This window comes from Pan paniscus, chromosome 9, assembly GCF_029289425.2.
Source record: "Pan paniscus chromosome 9, NHGRI_mPanPan1-v2.0_pri, whole genome shotgun sequence".
NCBI lineage: Eukaryota > Metazoa > Chordata > Mammalia > Primates > Hominidae > Pan > Pan paniscus.
This window is the reverse complement of record NC_073258.2, coordinates 20,744,504-20,766,082: the sequence shown is the minus strand read 5'-3', so window position 1 is coordinate 20,766,082 and position 21,579 is coordinate 20,744,504. Positions and strand designations below refer to the sequence as shown.

Here is a 21,579-nt window from a genome sequence, read left to right as displayed (position 1 = left end):
TGAGGACTGCTGGGTGGGCTGGGAACAAGGGCTCCTGCCTGAATCCTGGGACCAAGCCTGGCCCTGTGTGCTAACTGTGACCTGCTGCTAGCCTCCTCAGCCTACCCTCTTCCCTTTAAGCTTTATGCCTGGTTAGTGATAATTTCCCCTGGATATATTAGAATTTGTTCTCATTTGCTCTTGGACCAGCTGTGAGATACAGAGATTGTTTAAAGAGACTTCCCTATTTGACAAAAAAAAAATCCAATTAATACATTAATGTGAAATAAACTCTGCACACCTTGATTTGGTGAAAATGTGAAGTAGTAAAAGTGAAGTAAGTGGGAAAGAAAGAAAAAATAAGTATATACAAATGACTCTGCTTGTAACGTCAAATGTTTAAATGTTCCTTATAAAATATAACTCAGCAGGGCTCGGTGGCTCACGCCTGTAATCCCAGCACTTTGGGAAGCCGAGGTGGTTGGATCGCTTCAGGTCACGAGTTCAAGACCAGCCTGGCAGCAGCACAAAACCCCTTCTCTACTAAAAATACAAAAAATAGCCAGGCGTGGTGGCGTGTGCCTGTAATCCCAGCTACTTAGGAGGCTGAGGCACAAGAATCGCTTGAACCCAGGAGGCAGAGGTTGCAGTGAGCTGAGATTGCGCCACTGCACTCCAGCCTGGGCAACAGAGTAAGACTTCATCCCTCCCCAAAACATTAAAATTAAATTAAAATATAATGTCCATTGACTTGTTCGGTAAAGGCTATTAAATTCCCATATTACTCAGTTTCTTCACTGATTACTCATTTGACACTTCCCTGACTCTTTCTCCAGAGTCCTAGAGAGACAGTTGCTTATTCTCCCATAGGTTCTGCAGCCTCAGAAAAGAAGGGGTGTGTGGTATCCATTGTGTACTCTTTATTGCCTCTTCCAAATCTTTTTTTTTTTTTTTTTTTTTTTGAGACAGAGTCTCATTCTGTTGCCCAGGCTGGAGTGCAGTGACACAATCTTGGCTCACTGCAGCTTGTACCTCCTGGGTTCAAGCAATTCTCTTGTCTCAGCTGCCCAAGTAGCTAGGACTACAGGCGTGCACCACCATACTCAGCTAATTTTTGTATTTTTAGTAGAGGCGGGGTTTCACCATGTTGACCAGCTGGTCTCAAACTCCTGACGTCAAGTGATCCACTGGCCTCAGCCTCCCAAAGTGCTGGCATTACAGGCGTGAGCCACTGCACCTGCCCCGTTCTTCCAAATCATTAATCCCCTGCTCTTATAAAAACAAAACATATTCTCCCTATTTTTTGAAGATCATCTAATTCAGCTCTTCCCTTTGTAAGGACTAACCTCCTAGTTATTCAATCTCATTCACAGACTGACACATGGCTCACAGTCTTCCCTGTCTATCTCAATTTCTGCCATTATCCTTGTTAACTTCAATATACATATGAATAATCCAACCAAAATTCCCTTTCTTTCCACTTTCTAGACTTTTTTCACTTATGAAACCTTCTGCTCCCACTCCCGTTATCCTACTCCTTTCACTATCTCCTTTCACTAAAAATAGAGAAATCAACAGGCCGTGGTGGCTCATGCCTGTAATCCCAGCAATTTGGGAGGCTGAGGCAGGCAGATCACGAGGTCAGGAGATCAAGACCATCCTGGTTAACACAGTGAAACCCTGTCTCTACTAAAAATACAAAAAAAATTAGCCGGGTGTGGTGGTGGGTGCCTATAGTCCCAGCTTCTTGGGAGGCTGAGGCAGGAGAATAGTGTGAACCCGGGAGGTGGAGCTTGCAGTGAGCCAAGATCGCATGACTGCACTCCAGCCTGGGTGACAGAGTGAGACTCCGTCTCAAAAAAAAAAAAAAAAAAAAAAATAGAGAAGTCATCAGATGCTTCCAATGTCAAATATACAAATCTACATGCATCAGTACACATTCTCTCTTTGTTAACTCCTGCCCCTCCTCCTTTTAGGGGTAATGCCTACAACTATGCTCTGGACTCCATCCCCCTCTGCTTACCACTTCTGTCTTCATCCTCTCCCTTGGTACTTGATCTTTACTATAAGCATCTTATCTGTGTAACAAACAAACAAACTTCTTGCCCTGATTTTCCTTACCTTCACAACCAAATTCCTAAAAATAGCTATTACACTTGTCTTAATTTCCTCAGTCTACGCCAGTGGTTCTCAGCCAGAGGTATTATAGGATCTAAGCCTGCAGCTACTGTGACCCATCTTTGTTTCCCCATGGAAAAAGTCTGCATGAGTTCGAAGCTAATAGAGGAAAAAGATGAGCCAAGAGAATGGAGAGAAAAGACAGCTCTTATAATATTGTCTGAGTACCAGAATCAGGCCTCCTTGGCATTTCAGTTACATAAGCCAATAAATTTTCTTTTTGCATAAGCTAGTTTGAGTTGGCTTCACACTGTTTATATGCCAGGGCTCAAAACTGTGTCCAAAACTGTAAATGTGATCTTCAAACCTGGTTCTCTTTCAGGATTCCCTTCCTTAGGTCAAGGTATCTGTATTTTTTTGACCTGACCTGAGGTCAAGGTCTTTGTATTTTTTATTCACTATTATATCCTCAACATCTTGTACACTGCCTGGCATATAGTAGTGACTCAATAAATATTAAAGGAAAGAATGATAAATGAAGATTTAATTTAAGCCTACCTTAACCATGGTGGAAACTGGGTGCACTCTCCTAAGATTTTTCAAAATGGATCCTACCAGATCCATCACAGACAGTCCAATAGCCCAAGAGGTATACCCCTTCAGCTTGATAATTTCATAGGCACTACAGTTGTAGAAAGTAAGAAAATCAAATTCATAATAAGTCAACCCAGAGAAAACATAATATTCTTCAAGCATCCATTTTAAAGTTATCTACATGTCAATGCAATTGTATTAGAATTTTCCCATAGATTTCTTACAGAATTTATAAACAGGCAACAAAACTTTCTATACTGGTCTAATAAAACTTCACTACATACTTTATTACTTTTTTATTGATTTTTTTTTTTTTTTGAGACAGGGTCTTGCTTCCTTGCCCAGGCCGGAGGGCAGTTGTGTGTGATCATGGCTCACTGCAACCTCCACCTCCTGGGCTTATGCGATCCTCCCTCCTCAGCTTCCCAAGTAGCTACTTGAGAGTACAGGCATGAGCCACCATGCCTGGCTAATTTTTGTGTTCTTTGTAGATACAGGGTTTCGCCATGTTGCCCAGGCTGGTTTCAAACTTCTGAGCTCAAGCGATCTGCTCGCCTCGGTTTCCTGGAGTGCTGGTATTATAGGTGTGAGCCACCGTGCCCAGCCTACTTACTTTAAGTAAAAATTAATTTACCCTTTTTTTAAATCATAAAGGCAGAATACTAGGACAAATGTGCCACTCAAGATGAAACTAGCTTTTAATATTTTTTGTATTGTTGCTTAAATATGCAACATAGAAACTAATCACCTTGAAAGTTACCATATAAATCTCTTGGACCATTTAAAATTGTTACTAGTGGCCAGGGGCAATGGCTCACATCTGTAATCCCAGCACTTTGGGAGGCCGAGGTGGGTGGATCACGAGGTCAGAAGTTCGAGACCAGCCTGGCCAACACTGGCCAACACAGCGAAACCCCATCTCTACTAAAAATACAAAACTTAGCCAGGTGTGGTGGTATATGCCTGTAGTCCCAGCTACTCGAGAGGCTGAGGTAGGAGAATCACTTGAACCTGGCGGGCAGAGGTTGCAGTGAGCCTAGACTACACCATTGCACTCCAGCCTGGGTGACAGAGTGAGACTCCGTCTCAAAAAAAAAAAAAATTGTTACTAGCTTGCCAATGTAAATTTATACAGTTGTAAGCTATGTGTATATATCTTTCCTAAGAATATATCACTAAATCAATAATAAATGAATATGGAAAATATTCATGATACATTTTCAAAGGAAAATAGCACAATACTAAACATTATGCATTTTCTTATCTCTGGCTTGTAAAAAATATAAATTTTTATACAAACTTTAGAGCTGCATCAACCTACCAAGTTATTAATAGTGATTATTTTCACAAGACAGGCTTACAGGTGAGTCTTCTTTATGCCTGTCTGAATTTCCTTATTTCCTACAATTAATATTTATTATATATTTGCATTGCTACAAATAGTGGTCTCAGGTTTGGATTGACAGTCAACTTCACTGGACAAAGAGGGTTTAATTTAGCACTAAGTTTATTTAACTTTTAGAAAGGATACAGGACAAGAAGCAAAGACTGTCCAGCATATATCATTCATATCAGGAGGTCTTACAACTACCCCGTTTTAAAGCCCCAAGAATGCACATAACACACTTGGTTGCCAAGATAAGGCATATATATATATATACCACCTGAACACAGCAGGTTGGGCCTGGACTGTTCCTACAGTAGTGTCCTATGATTTGACTATCAGTCCAAAATCAGGGCCACTATCAGAGGCCATGCAATACTTTTGATGACAAAAGTACTTTTAGACCCTCAATTCTGTACGGCCAAGACTCCGGGGGTAAGTAAAAGGAAAGGGAAAGAGGGTCTGCCTGGCACCTGATTGACAGCATACTGTCTATGAGTTGAAGAAAAGAAAGCTCTACAGTAGATAACTGGGGACAAATCTCACCAGTTGAATCTGGATGACAGATTTATCCTCTCAGGTATTAATAAAATAGATTGAGAAACAGAAGAAAGTTGAGAATGGCTAAAAACATAATCCTTTAGTTGTTATTAACCATCCTGATGAAAATAAAATTGCTGGTGTAAAAGAAAGGGTAAAGGGAGCAAATAGAAGAAATAGTTTCAAGGATGGTACTTTAAGACAAAAACTGATACACATTGTAAACCAAATGCCCTCTTGGGAACAAGTAAGGACATCCTATTAAATCATGATGTCATTCCTCTGCAATTGGTGGTTAGACAACAGCAAATCAGAAGCTGTTGTGTAAAAAGAGCTGAGTAGTTTTTAGATAAATATTAGCAGCACCCTGAGGATTGTTTATAATTATAGATCCTCTGCTAAATGATCAAGAGGCAAATAATTTAATTTTAGATACTGCAGAGTTGAGAGGACCAATAGTGATAAGTACTGATCTGAAACACATTGGAATATTTGGTATTCAAATCACACAGGACTTCAATGGGAAATGTGATCTTAATCCTTGTTCCCTTAAAGCAAGTGTCTCAAATTAAAAAGGAACTGCCCGAGCACAGTGGCTCACGCCTGTAATCCCAACACTTTGGGAGGCCAAGGTGGGCAGATTGCTTTAGCTCAGGAGTTTGAGACCAGCCTGGGCAACATGGTGAAACCCCATCACTACCAAAAATACAAAAAGTGGCCAGGCATGGTGGCATGCACCTGTATTCCTAGCTACTCAGGAGGCTGAGGTGTGAGGATGGCTTGAGCCTGGGAGTCAGAGGTTGCAGTAAGCCAAGATCATGCCACTACACTCCAGCCTGGATGACAGAGCCAGACTGTGTCTCAAAAAAAAAAAAAAAAAAAAGAAAGAAAAAAAAGAACTACCATTCTCTGTGGTACAATTATTAGTGACTGGGTAGATAAAGACCAACACTGTGACAGCCCTATGGGAGGTAGATGGGCTGCTCCATAACACTTGGAAACCGCTATCGGTTAAAACAGGTTCCTTAGTGGGTGGGGGGTATGGATGTGCCTCCAGACCAGTTAGATCCCTGCATTTATTGGAGACTGGTCTCCTGGCCCCTATAGCTGAAAATATATGGGCATAAGGGACAGTTTTGTTGAGAAGGATAGGAAAAGATACTGTAATATTAATACATATTGTGTTTTCTAGGGATTAATTTAACCTCTCATTCAAAGCTTTTTGGTGAAACAAAGCATTTGTAGGTTCCCTTAAGAGAATTTAAGAAAATAAAACATACCAATAATGATTTTCAAAGTAAAAGATATTTTGGTAAATTGACCTAAAACTTTCAATTGATGTGATACTTATGGAAACAGTTTGGCCAAAAAAAGAAATACATTTGCTTTAGAAATATAAAAACTGCGTGGTGGCTTCGGGAGGCTGAGGCGGGCAGATCACCTGAGGTCAGGAGTTGGAGACCAGTTTGACCAACATGGTGAAACCCCATCTGTACTAAAAATATAAAAACTAGCCAGGTGTGGTGGTACGCTCCTGTAGTCCCAGCCACTCAAGAGGCTGAGGCATGAGAATCGCTTGAACCCAGGAGATGGAGGTTGCAGTGAGCCAAAATTGCCCCACTGCACTCCAGCCTGGGCAACAGAGCAAGACTCTGTCTCAAAAAAAAAAAAAAAGAGAGAGAAAGAGATAAAACATGCGATTGAATGCGTGTATCAATACCTTTAATAAGACGCAAGTGACAGTAAATGACAGGGGGGGAAAAAAACAGTCTAGTTGGTTAAGAATTACCAAAACATTGTGAAGGATTCTGTTTACCTACTGTGTCTTATAGAGTCTAGTGGTTGTAGATGTACTAACTTGTCTTTTCTATTTATAAAATATTGAAGAAATGTTTGTCAAATGAACTCTGAAGAATATATGATACAAAGATAATAATCTGAGGTCATGGAAAGGTACCAAGGGTAAAGGGTTAACAGTGGATTTGAGCCCTTTCGAAAAAGCCAGAAGTAACTGGGAAGATAACCTTGAGTTTGAGTTCAGGCAACATAGTTTTCTAGATATAAAAATTAGTTAAGATAAATGTGGACTATTAATTATAATAGAACTAGGTTATCAGCACTGGATTTTATGAAACCATTGATTTGTGCATTGTATCAGGACTAGCAGTACTGGGATCAAGTATGCAGACCCTGAGGGCTATGTGACAAGAAGTGCATTAAGAACTGTTGAGAATTTCCCACTTTTGCAGTTAAAAAAACAAAAAAAAACAAAAAACTGTTGAGAACTAAAGGCAGCCGCTTTCCTGTGCTAGGGAAGTCTGCCCCCATGTCAGCTTCCTTCTGTGTAACTGAGTGTGCCCCATGCAGTGATAGGGCCTAGAAGCTACACCTAAGCATTGCAATACTGTTGTTTTGTTTTGTTTTGTTTTTAGACGGAGTCTCCCTCTGTCGCCCATGCTGGAGTGCAGTGGCGTAACCTCAACTCACAGCAACCTCCACCTCCTGGGTTCAAGTGATGCCTCAGCCTCCCAAATAGCTGGGATTACAGGCGCCCGCCACCAAGCCCAGATAATTTTTGTATTTTTAGTAGAGACAGGGTGTCACCATGTTGGGCCAGGCTGGTCTTGAACTCCTGACCTTAAGAAGTGATCTACCCGCCTCAGCCTCCCAAAGTGCTGGGATTACAGGCATGAGCCACCACGCCCAGCCGCATTGAAATATCTTCTAAAGGGCCGGGTGTGGTGGCTCGTGCCTGTAATCCCAGCACTTTGGGAGGCCAAGGTGGGCAGATCATGAGGTCAAGAGATTAAGACTGCTGGCCAACATGGTGAAACCCCGTTTCTACTAAAAATACAAAAATTAGCTGAGCATGGTGGCGCGTGCTTGTAGTCCCAGCTACTCAGGAGGCTGAGGCAGGAGAATTGCTTGAACCCGGGAGGCGGAGTGCAGAGACCACACCACTGCACTCCAGCCTGGCGACAGAGCAAGACCCCATCTCAAAAAAAAAAAAAGAAAAGAAATACCTTCTAAAGAAGATACTGATATGCTATACTGTGTTTTCTTCCTGGTATCCTTTCACCATGCTAGATAAACTTAATGCTAGGTGAAAACCTATTATGTCCTGTGAGTCGGACAGTCTGAATTTCAGACAACAATTCGTGGCTATATACTTTTAATGTTGTTGTTGTTTTTTGTTTTTTTTTAAGAGATGAGGTCTCACTCTGTTGCCCAGGTTGGAATGCAGTGGACTATCGTTGTTCATTGCAATCTTGCATTCCTGGGCTCAAGTAACCCTCCCATCTCAATCTCCCAGGTAGCTAAGACTACAGGTATGCAACACTACAACTAGTTAATTTTTTAATTTATTTTATTTTATTTATTTATTTTTTTAGAGACAGGATCTTTCTCTGCTGTCCAGGCTAGTGTGCAGTGGTGTGATCATACCTCTGCGAGTTTGAGTTGAGCCTAAAACTCCTGGGCTCAAGTGATCTTCCTGCCTTAACCACCCCAGTAGCTGGGACTACAGACATACCACCATGCCTGGCTAATTTTTTAAAATTTTTTGTGGAGACATGATCTCACTCTGTTGCCCCAGCTGATCTGAAACTCCTGGCCTCAAACAATCCTCCTACCTCAGCCTCCCAAAGGGTTGGGATTACAGATGTGAGCCACTGCACCCAGCCTTAACTGCTTTTTTAACTACGGTAAAATTTATCATCCTAACAATTATAGTTCAGTGGCATTAAGTGCATTAACACTGCTGTGCAGTCATTACCACTATCCTCTCTCAAATGTTTTCATCTTCCCAAACTGTGGCTCTGTACTCATACACGTTGCCATGTTACTTTTTATAACCAAAAATAAAATAATATAAACTTTTAAAACTAAAAGGCATTTAAGAGAATAAAAACTCACCCATGATCACTTGTTATATTACGACTTTTTAGTCTCTGCCCTAATTCTTACACATTTTTGTTTTATTATTTTATTTTATTTATTTATTTGTTTGTTTTCTTTGAAACAGAGTCTTGCTCTGTTGCCAGGCTGGAGTGCACTGGTGTGATCTTGGCTCACTGCAACCTCCGCCTCCCGGGTTCAAGCGATTCTCCTGCCGCAGCCTCCTGAGTAGCTGGGATTACAGGGGCACACCACCACACCCGGCTAATTTTTTTTTTTTTTTTTTTGTATTTTAGTAGAGACGGAGTTTCACCATATTGGCCAGGATGGTCTTGATCTCCTGACCTCATGATCGGCCCACCTAGGACTTCCAAAATGCTGGGATTACAGGCATAAGCCACTGTGCCCAGCCTATTATTTTATTTATTTATCTTTTTTCTGAGACAGAGTCTTGCTCTGTTGCCCAGGCTGGATTGCACTGGCACAATATTGGCTCACTGCAACCTCTGCCTCCTAGGTTCAAGCAATTCTTGTGCCTCAGCCTCCCAAGTAGCTGGGATTACAGGCATGCACAACCACAGCTGGCTAATTTTTGTTTTGTTTTGTTTTGTTTTTTTAGTAGAGACGGTTTTCGCCATGTTGGCCAGGCTGGTCTCGAACTCCTGACCTCAGGTGATCTGCCCACCTTGGTCTCCCAAAGTATTGGGATTATAGGCGTGAGCCACCATGCCTGGCCTGTTACACATTTTTGTAGGGTTGTTGTAAGTATACATACAGTAGACTTGTGGTTTTTGTTAAGTTCAATATTCCAAGCTGTGAATATCCAAAAGTGATTTTTAAGTTCTTTTTTTTTTTTTTTTTTTGAGATGGAGTTTCACTCTTGTTGCCCAGGCTGGAGTGCAATGGCGCTGTCTTGGCTCACTGCAACCTCTGCCTCCTGGGTTCCAGTGATTCTCCTGCCTCAGCCTCCCAAGTACCTGGGATTACAGGTGCCCATCACCACACCGAGCTAATTTTTGTATTTTTAGAAGAGATGGGGTTTTACCATGTTGTTCAGGCTGGTCTCGAACTGCTGACCTCAGGTGATCCACCCGCCTTGGCCTCCCAAAGCGCTGGAATTACAGGCGTGAGCCACCCTGCCCAGCCAATTTTTAAGTTCTATAACTTCTACTAATATGTAACTTGACTCTTGACTAAACCATGAAGAATAATCCTGTGTGCTGTTAAGGCTAATATATATGGAGTCAGATGCTTCATTTATAAGAAAACCATATTGATTTCTGATCATCTGCATTAGCTTAATGTTTCATCTACTCAAATGATGAACATTTAATAAGTTCTTGGCATGGTTCTAGCATTTTACATGTAGTATTAACTTATTTACTCTCCATAATAGCCCTGTAAAGTAGGTTCTATAATTATCCCCATTTCGAAGATAAGTAAACAACTTCTGATATTTTAAGTAATTTCCCAATATCATATCACTAATAAATGATGAAGCAGGTTTCAAACCTGGACAACCTGGGTCCAAAGTCCATGCTCATAATCACTATGCTTTTATTACTCTCAAATATATGAGTTGTGAAATAATAAGTACTTTTTCTTTTTGAAAAATGCCCCCAAAAAGAAAGCTATGTATAAGTCTGAATTTAGTGATTTTCAGAAGCCTAGAGTTATTTATCTCACAAAAAGCAAGGATCAACTACTTGATTTTTGTCCGTGATATTTATTCTTAAGACTGACTATTAAGGCATTAAGAAACTTAATAGGTACTATTACCTTTGAATAACTTGTTTATGGATATTTTTCCAGTGTTCCTTATCTGAATCCGTTCCTAATTTAGGGTCCAGAGTCTTCAGAGCAACACCAGCAACATTCACCCCACTCCATAAGGGCACTAAAAAATACAGATCTCAAAATAAACTCTTCTTCCCAATATTGCATCAGGAGTTTGAGTTCAGTGTTGTTTTTTTAAGTTAAGTTGCCACCTGATATGGTTCAGATGTTTGTCTCCTCCAAATCTCATGTTGAAATGTAACCCCTAGAGTTGGGGGTGGGAAGTGTCTGATCATGGGTGCAGATCCCTCATGAATAGCTTAGCATCATCCCCTGTTGATGAGTGAGTTTTCACTCTAAGTTCATGTGAGATCTGGTTGTTTAAAAGTGTATGGCACCTCCTCTCTCTTGTTTCTGCCCTCACTATGTGACACATCTACTCCTCCTTTGCCTTCTGCCATGATTGCAAGCTTCCTGAGGCCCTCATCAAGAGCATATCTTGGAGCCATGCCTGTACAACCTGCAGAAGCACAAGCTAAATTAAACCCCTTTTCTTTATAAATTACTCAGCCTCAGGTATTTCTTTTGTTTTTTTTTTTTTTTCTTTTTCACTCAGGCTGTAGCATAGTGGCTTGATCTCAGCTCACTGCAAACTCCACCTCCCAAGTTCAAGGGATTCTTCTGTTTCAGCCTCCTGAGCAGCTGGGATTACAGGTGTGTGCCACCACACCCAGCTTTTTTTTGTATTTTTAGTAGAGATGGGGTTTCGCTATGTTAGCCAGGCTGGTCTTAAACTCCTGGCCTCAAGTGATCCACACGCGTTGGCCTCCAAAAGTGCTGGGATTACAGGCATGAGCCACTACTCCTGGCTAGGTATTTATTTATTTATTTTTTTTTTTTTTGAGAGGGAGTCTTGCTCTGTCGCCCAGGCTAGAGTGCAGTGGCGCGATCTCGGCTCACTGCAAGCTCCACCTCCCGGGTTCACGCCATTCTCCCGCCTCAGCCTCCTGAGTCACTGGGACTACAGGTGCCCACCACCACGCCTGGCTAATTTTTTGTATTTTTAGTAGAGACGGGTTTTCACCGTGTTAGCCAGGATGGTCTCAATCTCCTGACCTCGTGATCCGTCCACCTCAGCCTCCCAAAGTGCTGGGATTATAGGCGTGAGCCACCGTGCCCGGCCCTGGCCAGGTATTTCTTTACAGCAACACAAAAATGGCCTAAAACACCACCTTACACCATACATAAAAATAGGTTTCAAATGTATAAAAGAGGGAAATGTAAGAAATAAAATTATAAGGTTGTTAGAAAATATGTAGTAGAATTTATTTATAATTGTGTGGTATAGGAGGCATTTTTAAGCAACATACATATTTTTTAAGCAATATGCAAAATGCAGTATAAACAAAGAAAAAGACTGATAAGAAAGATAAAATATAAGCAATGAGAGGCAAAAGAATGTCAAATTAATACCATACTTCTCAATAGTAAACAAGAGCCAAGGAGGAATAACTGTCAATCTAGAATCTCACATCCAATTAACCTGTCATTCCAGAATAAGATGAGACTAAAACAGTCATATAAACAACACCAACAGGATAGAGTTCAGGAAGAAATAAATTGAATCCAGGGGAAGAAATTAGATGGAGAAAATAAAGATAAGCAACACAACTGGCCAACCTGTAAATAAATCTGAACAAGTATTAACTATTCAAATAATAATAATTATAACTAGTTTGGGGGATATAAGAACAGTATGGATACAGAAAAGGAATTAATAATTACATGTATGACAGAAAGAGGATGGTGTCAACATCATAAAAAAGAGGATGATCAAACTAAAAGCATTCTAAGATCTTTGTATTATCCCTGCCGGGTGCAGTGGCTCATGCCTATAATCCCAGCACTTTGGAAGGCTGTGGCGGGTGGATCACCTGACGTCAAGAGTTCGAGACCAGCCTGACCAACATGGCGAAACCCTGTCTCTACTAAAAATACAAAATTAGTCGGGTGTGGTGGTGCATGCCTGTAATCCCAGCTACTCAGGAGGCTGAGGCAGGAGAATCGCTTGAACCCAGGAGGCGGAGGTTGCGGTGAGCCGAGATCACACCATTGCACTCCAGCCTGGGCAACAAGAGCGAAACTCTGTCTCAAAAAAAAAAAAAAATCTTTGTATTATCCCAAAGGAGAGTAAATAAATTTACCATCTGAGGTCAAGTATGAATGTTAAAAATTTATAGATAGGCCGGGCGCGGTGGCTCACGCCTGTAATCCCAGCACTTTGGGAGGCCGAGGCGGGCGGATCACGAGGTCAGGAGATCGAGACCATCCTGGCTAACACGGTGAAACCCCGTCTCTACTAAAAATACAAAAAATTAGCCGGGCGTGGTAGCGGGCGCCTGTAGTCCCAGCTACTCGGGAGGCTGAGGCAGGAGAATGGCGTGAACCCGGGAGGTGGAGCTTGCAGTGAGCCGAGATCGCGCCACTGCACTCCAGCCTGGGCGACAGAGCAAGACTCCGTCTCAAAAAAAAAAAAAAAAAAAAAAAAAATTTATAGATAACCATTTATAGGGTAAGTGTATAATTCAAAGTATTAGAGGAAATTAAAGAAAGTAGATCCAATGGAAAACAGAAAAAGAGGAAGGAAACCGAAAAATCATGCTAAATAGAATACTAAACATGTTCAAATTAATACTAATCAGAATATACTGTTTTCTAAAAATAAAGTTATAGAATATTAAATGTGAGAAATTAAAATATACCAGAGAAAATTAGTTTTAATGAACTTCAGGAAAAATAACACAAGCCAACAGGGTCAAAGTAAGGCTCTGGTTGAAGAAATATTTGTCCAAATCAAATAAAGTATTTGTTATATTATGGCTCTTGGATTATAAAGAAAAGGGCACTCTAAATATTTTGAATAAATAAATGAATGTTTGAACAAATGGTCTTTATTCTCAATTGGTTTATTGCCATTATGGAAAGAAGATTTACATACATGACACAATTAAAGAACACTGTAAAAAGTATAAAGTTCTAACCATGTAGCAGAGACTAAATGTTTAAATTCAGTAAAGAGAGAGGTTGGTGTGGCCTCAATAGTTAAAATCACATATTATTTCATTTATATGAAAAATCTGGAATAAATAAATCTACAGAGTGAGAAAGTAGATTAGTGGTTGCCTGGGGCTAGGGTAGGGGAAAAAGATGCGGATTTCATTTTGGGCTGATGAAAAGATTCTGTATTTAGATTGTGGTGATGTTAGCACAACCCTGTGAATATACCAGAAACTCATGAATTCTGTAATTTGCTGGTTGAATTTTATGGTACATGAATTGTATTAGTCCATTCTCACATTGCTATAAAGAAATACCTGAGACTGGGCAACTTACAAAGAAAAGAGGTTCAACTGGCTCACAATTCTGCAAGCTGTACAGGAAGCACAATGCTGGCATCTGCTTGGCTTCCTGAGAGGCCTCAGGAAACTTTCAATCATAGAAGAAGGCGAAGGGGAAGCAGGAGAGTCTTATATGGCTACAGCGGGGGGGGTGCCACACACTTTTAAACAACCAGATCTCACAAGAACTCACTATTGTGAAAACAGTACTAAGGCGGATGGTGTTAAACCATGACAACCTGCCTCCATGATCCAACCACCTCCCACCAGGCCCCAGCTCCCACACTGGGGATTACAATTCAACATGAGATTTGGGCAGGGACACAGATCCAAACCATATCATGAATTATGTCTTAATAAAGCTGTTTAAAAAAATCACAATAAATAAAAAAGTATTACAGATAAGAGAAACACTCATATTGACTATTAAAACAGCTATATGCTTTGTGGACTATTTTATGAAAGATAGCTAAATCAATGATGCAAAAGATTGAAACTAAAGGAATAGTAAAAGTTACACCAGGGAAATACCAAAAAAATTAAACTTATACAACTATATTAATATCAGGAAAAAAACTTTAAAGGAAATAAGCATTAGTAGAGATAAGAAGGGTAGTCACGTAATAATAATAGATTTATACTTACCACTAGAATCACCATGTTCTCCAATAATCCAACCATGGCAGCTTGTGGGGTGGACACCCAACTTTTCTCCAATTAGGTAACGGAAACGGGCAGAGTCTAGATTACAACCACTTCCAATTACACGAGTTACAGGTAAGCCACTTATCTTCCAGACTATATATGTCAAAATATCCACTAAGAAGAAAAATTTTGTGTTAGAAAAAGATTCATCATAACTTAAAAAAAATTTTTTTTTCCTGAATACATAGATGAATTGTTTTAGAGTCAAATACAGATTTACTACAAAGTGAAGCAAATCACTGGCTGGGTGCGGTGGCTCATGCCTGTAATCCCCCGGCACTTTGGGAGGCTTAGGTAGGTGGATCACTTGAGGCCAGGACTTTGAAACCAGCCTGGCCAATATGGTGAAACTGTCTCTACCAACAAATACAAAAATTAGCCAGATGTGGTGGCACACACCTGCATTCCCAGCTACTTGGGAGGCTAAGAAGGAATCAGAAAACCAACCTTGGTAATATAACAAAATAAGGCTCGTCAACACCCCCCAAAAATCACATAAGTTCACCAGCAATGGATCCAAACCAAGAAGAAATCCCTGGTTTACCTGAAAAAGAATTCAGGAGGTTAGCTATTAAGCTAATCAGGGAGGGACCAGAGAAAGGCGAAGCCCAATGCAAGGAAATAAAAAAAAAAAATGATACAAGAAGTGAAGGGAGAAATATTCACATAAATAAATAGCTTAAAGAAAAAACAATAAAAAATTCAGGAAATTTTGGACACACTTTTAGATATGTGAAATGCTCTGGAAAGTCTCAGCAATAGAATCGAACAAGTAGAAGAAATTCAGAGCTCGAGGACAAGGTCTTCAAATTAACCCAATCCAACAAAGACAAAGAAAAAGAATAAGAAGATATGAACAAAGCCTCCAGGATGTCTGGGATTACAATAAACAACCAAACCTAAGAATAATCGGTGTTCCTGAGGAAGAAGACAATTCTAAAAGCTTAGAAAACATATTTGGTATTTGGGGAGATAATCAAGGAAAACCTCCCCGGCCTTGCTAGAGACCTAGACATGCAAATACAAGAAGCACAAAGGACACCTGGGAAATTCATCGCAAAAAGACCTTTGCCTAGCACACTGTCATCAGGTTACCCAAAGTTGAGACAAAGGAAAGAATCTTAAGAGCTGTGAGACAGAAGCACCAGGTAACCTATAAAGAAAAACCTATCAAATTAATAGCAGATTTCTCAGCAGAAACCCTACAACCTAGAAGGGATTGTGGCCCTATCTTCAGCCTCCTCAAACAAAACAATTATCAGCCAAGAATGTTGTATCCAGTGAAACTAAGAATCATATATGAAGGAAAGATACAGTCATTTTCAGACAAACAAATGCTGAGAGAATTTGCCATTACCAAGCCACCACTATAAGAACTGCTAAATGGAGCTCTAAATCTTGAAACAAATCCTGGAAACACATCAAAACAGAACCTTTTTTTTTTTTTAATTTCCTTTTTTTGAGATGGAGTCTTGCTCTGTTGCCCAGGCTGGAGTGCAGTGGCATGATCTCAGCTCACTGCAACCTCTGCCTCCCAGGTTCAAGCAATTCTCATGCCTCAGCCTACCGAGTAGCTGGGACTACAGGTGCCCACCACCATGCCCAGCTAATTTTTGTGTTTTTAGTAGAGACAGGGTTTCACTATGTTGGGCAGGCTGGTCTTCAACTCCTGACCTCAGGTGATCCGCCCACCTTGGCCTCCCAAAATGCTGGGATTACAGGTGTGAGCCACTGTGCCTGGCCCAGAACTTCCTTAAAGCATAAATCACACAGGACCTATAAAACAAAAACACAAGTTAAAAAGCAAAAACAAACATACAAACAAAAACCCAAAGTACACAGGCAACAAAAAGCATGATGAATACAACAGTACCTTGCATTTCAATACTAACACTGAATGTAAATGGCCTAAATGCTCCACTTAAAAGATAAAGAACTGCAGAATGGATAAGAACTAATCAACCAACTATCTGCTGTCTTCAGGAGACTCACCTAACATACAAGGACTCACATAAAGGGGTGGAAAAAGGCATTTCATGCAAATGGACACCAAAAGCGAGCTGGGGTGGATACTCTTATATCAGACGAAACAAACTTTAAAGCAACAGCAGTTAAAAGAGACAAAGAGGGACATTATATAATGGTAAAAGGCCTTGTCCAACAGGAAAATATCACAGTCCTAAACATATATGCACCTAACAATGGAGCTCCCAAATTTATAAAACATTTACTAATAAACCTAAGAAATAAGACAGACAGCAACACAATAATAGTGGGGGACTTCAATACTCCGCTGACAGCAATAGACAGGTCATCAAGACAGAAAGTCAACAAAGAAACAGTGGATTTAAACTATACCTTGGAACAAATGGATTTAACAGATATATACACAACATTTCATCTAACAACCACAGAATACACATCCTATTCAACAGCACATGGAACTTTCTCCAAGACAGACCATATGATAGGCCATAAAATGAGCCTCAATAAATTTAAGAAAATTGAAATTATATCAAGCACTCTCAGACCACAGTGGAATAAAACTGGACATCAACTCCAAAAGGAACCTTCAAAACCATGCAAATACATGGAAATTAAATAACCTGCTCCTGAATGAGCATTGAGTCAAAAATGAAATCAAGATAGAAATTAAAAATTCTTCTAACCGAATGACAGTAATGACACAACCTATCAAAACCACTGGGATACAGCTAAGGCGATGCCAAGAGGAAAGTTCATAGCCCTAAATGCCTACATCAAAAAGTCTGAAAGACCACAAAAGACAATCTAAGGTCACACCTCAAGGAACTAGAGAAATAAGAACAAACCAAACCCAAACCCAGCAGAAGAAAGGAAATAACTAAGATCAGAGCAGAACTAAATGAAATTGAAACAAAAAAATACAAAAGATAAATGAAACAAAAAGCTGGTTCTTTGAAAAGATAAATAAAATTGATAGACTATTAGCAAGATTAACCAAGAAAAGAAGAGAGCAGGCCGGGTGCAGTGGCTCACACCTGTAATCCCAGCACTTTGGGAGGCGAGGCAGGTGGATCACCTGAGGTCAGGAGTTTGAGACCAGCCTGGCCAACATGGTGTAACCTCGTCTTTACTAAAAATACAAATACAAAAATTAGCCAGGCGTGGTGGTGTGCACCTGCAGTCCCAGCAACATGGGAGGCTGAACAGGAGAATCGCTTGAACCTGCGACAAGGAGATTGTGGTGAGCCAAGGTCATGCCACTGCACTCCAGCCTGGGACAGAGCAAGACTCCATCTCAAAAACAAAAAAACAAAACAAAACAAAACAAAACAAAAACACACACAATGATATTGGATTGGCTAAAATTTATTTTATTTTATTTATTTATTTTTATTTTTATTTTTTGAGACAGAGTTTCACTCTTGTTGCCCAGGCTGGAATGCAATGGTGCGATCTCAACTCACCACAACCTCCACCTCCCAGGTTCAAGTGATTCTCCTGCCTCAGCCTCTTGAGTAGCTGGGATTACAGGCATGCACCACCACACACTCAGCTAATTTTGTATTTTTAGTAGAGATGGGGTTTCACTACGTTGGCCAGGCTAGTCTTGAACTCCTGACCTCAGGTGATCCACCTGCCTTAGGCTCCCAAAGTGTTGCGGGGATTACAGGTGTGAGCCACCATGCCTGGCCTGGATTAGCTACAATTTAAAACTGGTTTTTTTTTGTTTGCTTTGGTTTTTTTTTTGAGACAAGGTTTCACTCTGCCACTCAGGCTGGAGTGCAGTGGCACAACCACAGCTCACTGTAGCCCAGATCTCCCAGGCTTATGCAATCTTCATACCCAGCTTTTTTACTTTATGTACAGACAAGGTCTCCCTATGTTGCCCACACTGGTCTCAAACTCCTAGGCTCAAGCGATCCTTCTGCCTCAGCCTCCCAAAGTGCTAGGATTACAGGCATGAGCCACAATGCCCAACCTGTTTGGTAATTTCTGACAGAGTTAAACATATACCTACCATATAACCCACGTATGTTACTCCCAGGTATTTATCCAAGAGAAATAAAGACATATGACCACACAAATACTTACATACAAATTATGATGTTAGTTTCACTCATAATAGCCCCAAACTGGAAATAACCTCAATATGTTTCAACAGATGAATAAACAGAATAGCATTTTAAATGTATAAACAATGGCTGGGTGCAGTGGCTCACATCTCTAATCCCAGCACTTTAGGAGGCCAAGGCAAGTAGACTGCCTGAGCTTAGGAGTTCCAGACCAGACTGGACAAAATAGTGAAACCCCACTTCTACCAAAAATATGAAAATTAGCTGGGTGTGGTGGGACATGCCTGTGGTCCCAGCTACTGGGGAGCCTGAGGTGGGAGGATCAATGTGAGGCAGAGGTTACAGTGAGTCAAGATTACGCCCTGCACTCCAACCTCGAGTGAGACAGAGGTTGAGTGACACCCCATCTCAGAGTGAGACCCCATCTCAAACACACAAACAAAAAAATGTATAAACAAAAGAATACTTTGGCACTAAAAAAGGAACAATATGATACACTCACTAATATGGATGAATCCCAAAATAATTATGCTGGGTGAAAGAAGTCAGGCAGAAAAAATTACATTCAGCATGATTTCATTCATATAAAATTCCAGAAAATGGGGCCAGGGGTGGAATGACAGATGAACTGCAAGGAGGCACAAGAAAACTTTCAGAGGTAGCTGAAATGTTTTGTATCTTGATCATGGCGGTAGTTTCATGAGTGATTACATTTATCAAAACTCATCGCGTTATATACTTTAAACGAGTGCAATTTATTGTATATAAATGTTAACTCAATGAAGTTGATTCTTTTAAAGGAATGGTATGGAAAGATCATCCTTATGCAATAGAATGGAAGAGAGAAGACTCACCTGGATTTGAAACAACAAGAATTTTACAATCAGGACTATAATGGACTATGGCAGGAATGATTGATTTCATTATAGCCACATTACGTTGGACCAGGGCAAGGCGAGTTTCTCCCTCCTGCTGCCTTGCACCTGCTGTGACAATAACTATTCTGGAGTTTGCAGATACACTGTAATCTAAAAAGGAAACAAAATACTATATTTGGATCAACATTACCATAACCACTGTGCCTTAACTCCTTAAAACTCTATTGTATGTTCTTAGTATTATATTAAAGTATCCATGTACCTTTATGTCTGGCATTTTGGAGATGAACGGACTTTTCTAACCTTTATAATCTGAAGGAAGCCTTGTCACTATGACTTGCCAAATTTCACATAGCTACCTCAAAAATTTTTATAACAATAGAAACTAACATCCCCTTTTGCCCAAATTCCCATGTGTTATGAAGGCCCAAGGCAATGAAAGTCAGCTCTCTGCCTTCTTAGAAACATCAAAATGAGGCCAGGCGCAGTGGCTCACGCCTGTAATCCCAGAACTTTGGAAGGCCAAGGCAGGCGGATCACGAGGTCAAGAAATCAAGACCATCTTGGCCAACATGGTAAAATCCTGTCTCTACTAAAAATACAAAAATTAGCTGGGAGTGGCAGCACATGCCTGTAGTCCCAGCTACTTGGGAGGCTGAGGCAGGAGAATCGCTTGAACCTGGGAGGCGGAGGTTGAAGTGAGCAAAGATCGCGCCACTGCACTCCAGCCTGGCAAGACTCTGTCTCAAAAAAAAAAAAAAAAAGACCAAAATGAATAAAGACTTAGAACTCTGAGAATTTATGTGTCTGCTTCAGGAGTCTAAGAGTGAGAATGTATTTACTTCTAATATTGTAAGGGACTGGGTTTGAAATCACAAACAAGTTCTTGACCCACCCAAGAAAATAAACTACGTACTAAATGACCAGTTGTTTCACCTGTTGAATACAATGTCACTACTATGAAGCACTTACTAACTCATACTGGACTTCTTTTTTTTTTTTTTCTGAGATAGTGTCTCACTCTGTTGCCCAGGCTGGAGTATGGTGGTGCCATCTCAGCTCACTGCAACGTCTGCCTCTCAGGTTCAAGAGATTCTCCCACATCAGCCTCCTGAGTAGCTGGGACTACAGGCATGCACCATGACACACAGCTAAATTTTTATTTTTTGGTAGAGACGGGGTTTCACCATGTTGGCCAGTCTGGTTTCAAACTCCTGACCTCAACTGATCCACCTACCTCGGCCTCCTAAAGTGTTGGGATTACAGGCGTGAGCTACCACATGTGGCCTCATACTGGACTTTTTTAAAAAGCACTATATAGCTGAAGATTATCTACCATGTGGATGTAAAAAATTAGTTAAAATATGCTCTATATCTATCTCATCTCGACTTTTCATGTTCTTTTAGAAAATGAAATCTAATAGCTGGGCGTGGTGGCTCACACCTGTAATTCTAACACTTTGGAAGCTGAGGCTGGCGGATCACTTGAGGTCAGGAGTTCAAGACCAGCCTGACCAACATGTCTCTACTAAAAATACAAAAATTAGCCAGCCATGGTGCCGTGCATCTGTAATCCCAGCTACTCAGGAGGCTGAGGCAGGAGAATGGCTTGAACCCAGGAGGCGGAGGTTGCAGTGAGCCCAGATCATGCCACTGCACTCCAGCCTGTGTGACAGAGTGAGACTCTGTCTCAAAAAAAAAAAAAAAAAAAAAAAGAGAGAGAGAAAGAAAGAAAAGAAAATGAAATCTACTTAATTTTTAAAATATCACATCTTCATTTATGGTGATTCTTGTATCTTTCTAATCCAAAAGAGAAGATAACTTATGAAATATGAACACTGTTGTTTTTCCTGCCCCAGTAAAGATTTTAACTAGAAAGGCAAACTTAGGAATTAGATGACATTTCTGGCCAGGCACAGTGGCTCACACCTGTAATCCCAGCACTTTAGGAGGTAGAGATGGGTGGAACACTTGAGGTCAGGAGTTCAAGACCAGCCTAGCCAACATGATGAAACCCCATCTCTACTAAAAATACAAAAATTAGCTGGGCATGATGGCACGTGCTGTAATCCCAGTTACTCAGGAGGGTAAAGCAGGAAAATCACTTGAACCTAGGAGGTGGAGGTTGCAGTGAGTCGAGACTATGCCACTGCACTCCAGCCTGAGTGACAGAGCGAGACTCCATCTCAAAAAAAAAAAAAAAAAATCTGGCTCCAAATCATCTTTACTAGCTTTATGTCTTATTTTTATGT

The 21,579-nt window shown here is 40.7% G+C and overlaps 1 protein-coding gene across 4 annotated transcripts in view; it reads right to left on the bottom strand.

The window, feature by feature from the left end:
* The window catches only part of LDHC (lactate dehydrogenase C), a 39,203-nt gene that overhangs the window by 2,239 nt on the left and 15,385 nt on the right, over positions 1 to 21,579 (bottom strand). For 2 of the 4 annotated variants that reach the window (XM_003818235.4, XM_003818236.6), the window contains exons 4-7: positions 19,304 to 19,477; positions 14,332 to 14,505; positions 10,292 to 10,409; positions 2,656 to 2,779 (exon numbers count right to left, since the gene is read on the bottom strand). In XM_003818235.4, coding sequence (XP_003818283.1) covers positions 2,656 to 2,779; positions 10,292 to 10,409; positions 14,332 to 14,505; positions 19,304 to 19,477 — 590 coding nt within the window. The remainder of the gene's footprint in view (positions 1 to 2,655; positions 2,780 to 10,291; positions 10,410 to 14,331; positions 14,506 to 19,303; positions 19,478 to 21,579) is intronic. The other 2 variants (XM_008971506.4, XM_063608124.1) reach the window with 1 other exon arrangement.